The sequence below is a fragment of the Sardina pilchardus genome, chromosome 23 (genome assembly GCF_963854185.1).
Source record: "Sardina pilchardus chromosome 23, fSarPil1.1, whole genome shotgun sequence".
In the NCBI taxonomy this organism is placed as follows: domain Eukaryota; kingdom Metazoa; phylum Chordata; class Actinopteri; order Clupeiformes; family Clupeidae; genus Sardina; species Sardina pilchardus.
The window spans coordinates 2,996,956-2,999,455 of record NC_085016.1 but is presented as its reverse complement, the minus strand read 5'-3'; the positions used below and the strand labels follow the sequence as shown (position 1 = coordinate 2,999,455).

The window sequence follows — 2,500 nt, the reverse complement described above, 5'->3', positions numbered from 1 at the left end:
TCTCCACATTTAACTGCAGTCCACATAAAGCCGTCAGCACCCCCCCACACCCTCGTGCCTCACAAGTCTATGGGATGCAAAAGCTTTGGAGGAGAAAACCGCTGACAAGAGGAAACTGCACACACAGCACACAGAACACAGCACACACAGACACACAGACACACGATCTACACCGTGCCAATCAATGTACAGAAGTGCTACAGGCCCAACAGACAAGGCGGGGACATGAAGTAACAAGGCGGGACAGACACAGACACAGACACAGAAACAGCCACAGCCACAGACACAGACACAGACACAGACACAGACACAGACACAGACACAGACACAGACACAGACACAGACACAGACACAGACACAGACACAGCTGGCTGCCCTCCCCCCCTCACACAGACCAGGTCACATGCCCTTACTTTTCTACTGCTGAGCGCTTCTGGGATTTGGACTGGTAGTTGAGCGCCATCTTGGTCTCCATGCCCGTGTAGATGGCCACCGCTGGGGGAGGAAACACACTGGTGATTAGACACACACAAGACACACATATACACACACACACACACACACACACGCGCTCAAGCACACACACACACACACACACACACACAAATACATTCCCAAAAACGCGTGGTCTCGTGTATCCAATAGCAGCGTGTGCGCGCGGTCTCGTGTAGCCAATAGCAGTGTGTACGCGGTCTCGAGTAGCCAATAGCAGTGTGTACGTGCGGTCTCGTGTAGCCAATAGCAGCGTGTACGTGCGGTCTCGTGTAGCCAATAGCAGCGTGTACGCGCGGTCTCATGTAGCCAATAGCAGTGTGTGCGCGCGGTCTCGTGTAGCCAATAGCAGTGTGTGCGCGCGGTCTCGTGTAGCCAATAGCAGCGTGTGCGCGCGGTCTCGTGTAGCCAATAGCAGTGTGTGCGCGCGGTCTCGTGTAGCAGCCCCTCTCCTGCGTGCTACAGTGCTCTCTCATACTGCAGTGGGCCTCTCTGTCCACGGCAGCAATTAACCGGCCCATTCCAAGCTTCAGTGACTGGTTTAATCACAGAAAGGGGAGTGTGTGTGTGTGTGTGTGTGTGTGTGCTGCACTGCCCCCAGAGTGACATAACGCTGCGGACTTCTCCCCCGGGTTCTCACCGTAGATGTACTCCGTGTTCTTTAGCGTAGCACCACGCAGCAGCAGGTTCTCCGAGCCCAGCGGCCTGGTGACGGAACATGACAACACTCGTTTACAAGATCATTTCAACAACAACATCAGATCAACAACAACAACAACAACAAAAACTACTGCAAAAACAAGGTTATCGTGATGTAATAAACACATAATATGTACAACAAACATTACTGCAATAACAAGGTTATCATAATGTAATAAACAAATAATGTGTAGCTAACAAAAGACGTGATAAAATGAAGTATAGGATAGGACGATGAGAACCCCCCCCGCCCCCCCCCCACAGCACAAGAGCACAGAGCCACTGCTAACCCTGCCCCCCCCCCCCACAGCACTGCTAACCCTGTCCCCCCCCCATACAGCAATGCTAACCCTGCCCCCCCCCCCCCCCCCCACACAGCACAAGAGCACAGAGCAGGCGACTGTTAATTATGACCCAATTTCCCCGTATGGATTTACCTGGCGATGGGCTCCTCTCGCTCCAGATAAATATTGATGCGCCCCACAAATCTAAATCCGGAGAAAGAGAGGGAGAACAAAGGTCAGTGGATATCCCTTGCCATGCAGAATAGAAGTGTGTGTGTGTGTGTGTGTGTGTGTGTGTGAGAGACTCACTTGTAGAGGTCTGGCTGTGGTTGTTCACATTCAATGGTGGCCTGTATGGTGTCGATCTCCTCCTCGGTGTTGAAGGCCTTTGTGTCTTGCACCGCATAGAGGGTCTGAGGAGCGAGAAAGAGAGGTCGAAGGTCAAGTCTAGCACACTAAAGTACAGATATAGATATAGCCCACTAAAGTACAGATATAGATATAGAACACAATAAACAGAGAAGCACAAGCACACACAAGCATAGAGAGAAATGCACTCAAATGTGAACAGACATTCAGATCATCAGATGCCATTTTAATGTGAACTACACTAACTCACACACACACACACACACACACACACACACACACACACACACACACACACACACACACACACACACACACGCTCACAGCGGCTTGCTATTTATCACATCCTCACTCTAATGAACGCTCTGCAGCTGAGCTTCAGCTGAACTCTACATTACATCAATAACCTCCCCACTGGGTCCAAGCCTAACGACCAGGGCTTAGCCAGGGGCTATGTAATTAATCAATTAATCAATTAATCAACCAACCGTCAATTAGGACCTAGCTAACAATTATTTTGTAGCAATGCTCTTGTTTCGTCTTGAGTTTTGAAAATAGTCCAGCCCTTTGGGTTACGGTGGTAATTACTTTTACTTAAAACATGTTTAGCATGCATTATTTATCTACATCTCTATTTATAGTCATACTTCAATTGA

General features: G+C 49.6%; 1 protein-coding gene across 1 annotated transcript in view; it reads right to left on the bottom strand.

Moving 5' to 3' along the window:
• Window positions 1-2,500, bottom strand: part of atp11a (ATPase phospholipid transporting 11A) — an 83,184-nt gene that overhangs the window by 36,026 nt on the left and 44,658 nt on the right. Inside the window, 4 exon segments of the mRNA XM_062527227.1 lie at window positions 414-495; window positions 1,133-1,197; window positions 1,629-1,679; window positions 1,785-1,888. Coding sequence (XP_062383211.1) covers window positions 414-495; window positions 1,133-1,197; window positions 1,629-1,679; window positions 1,785-1,888 — 302 coding nt within the window.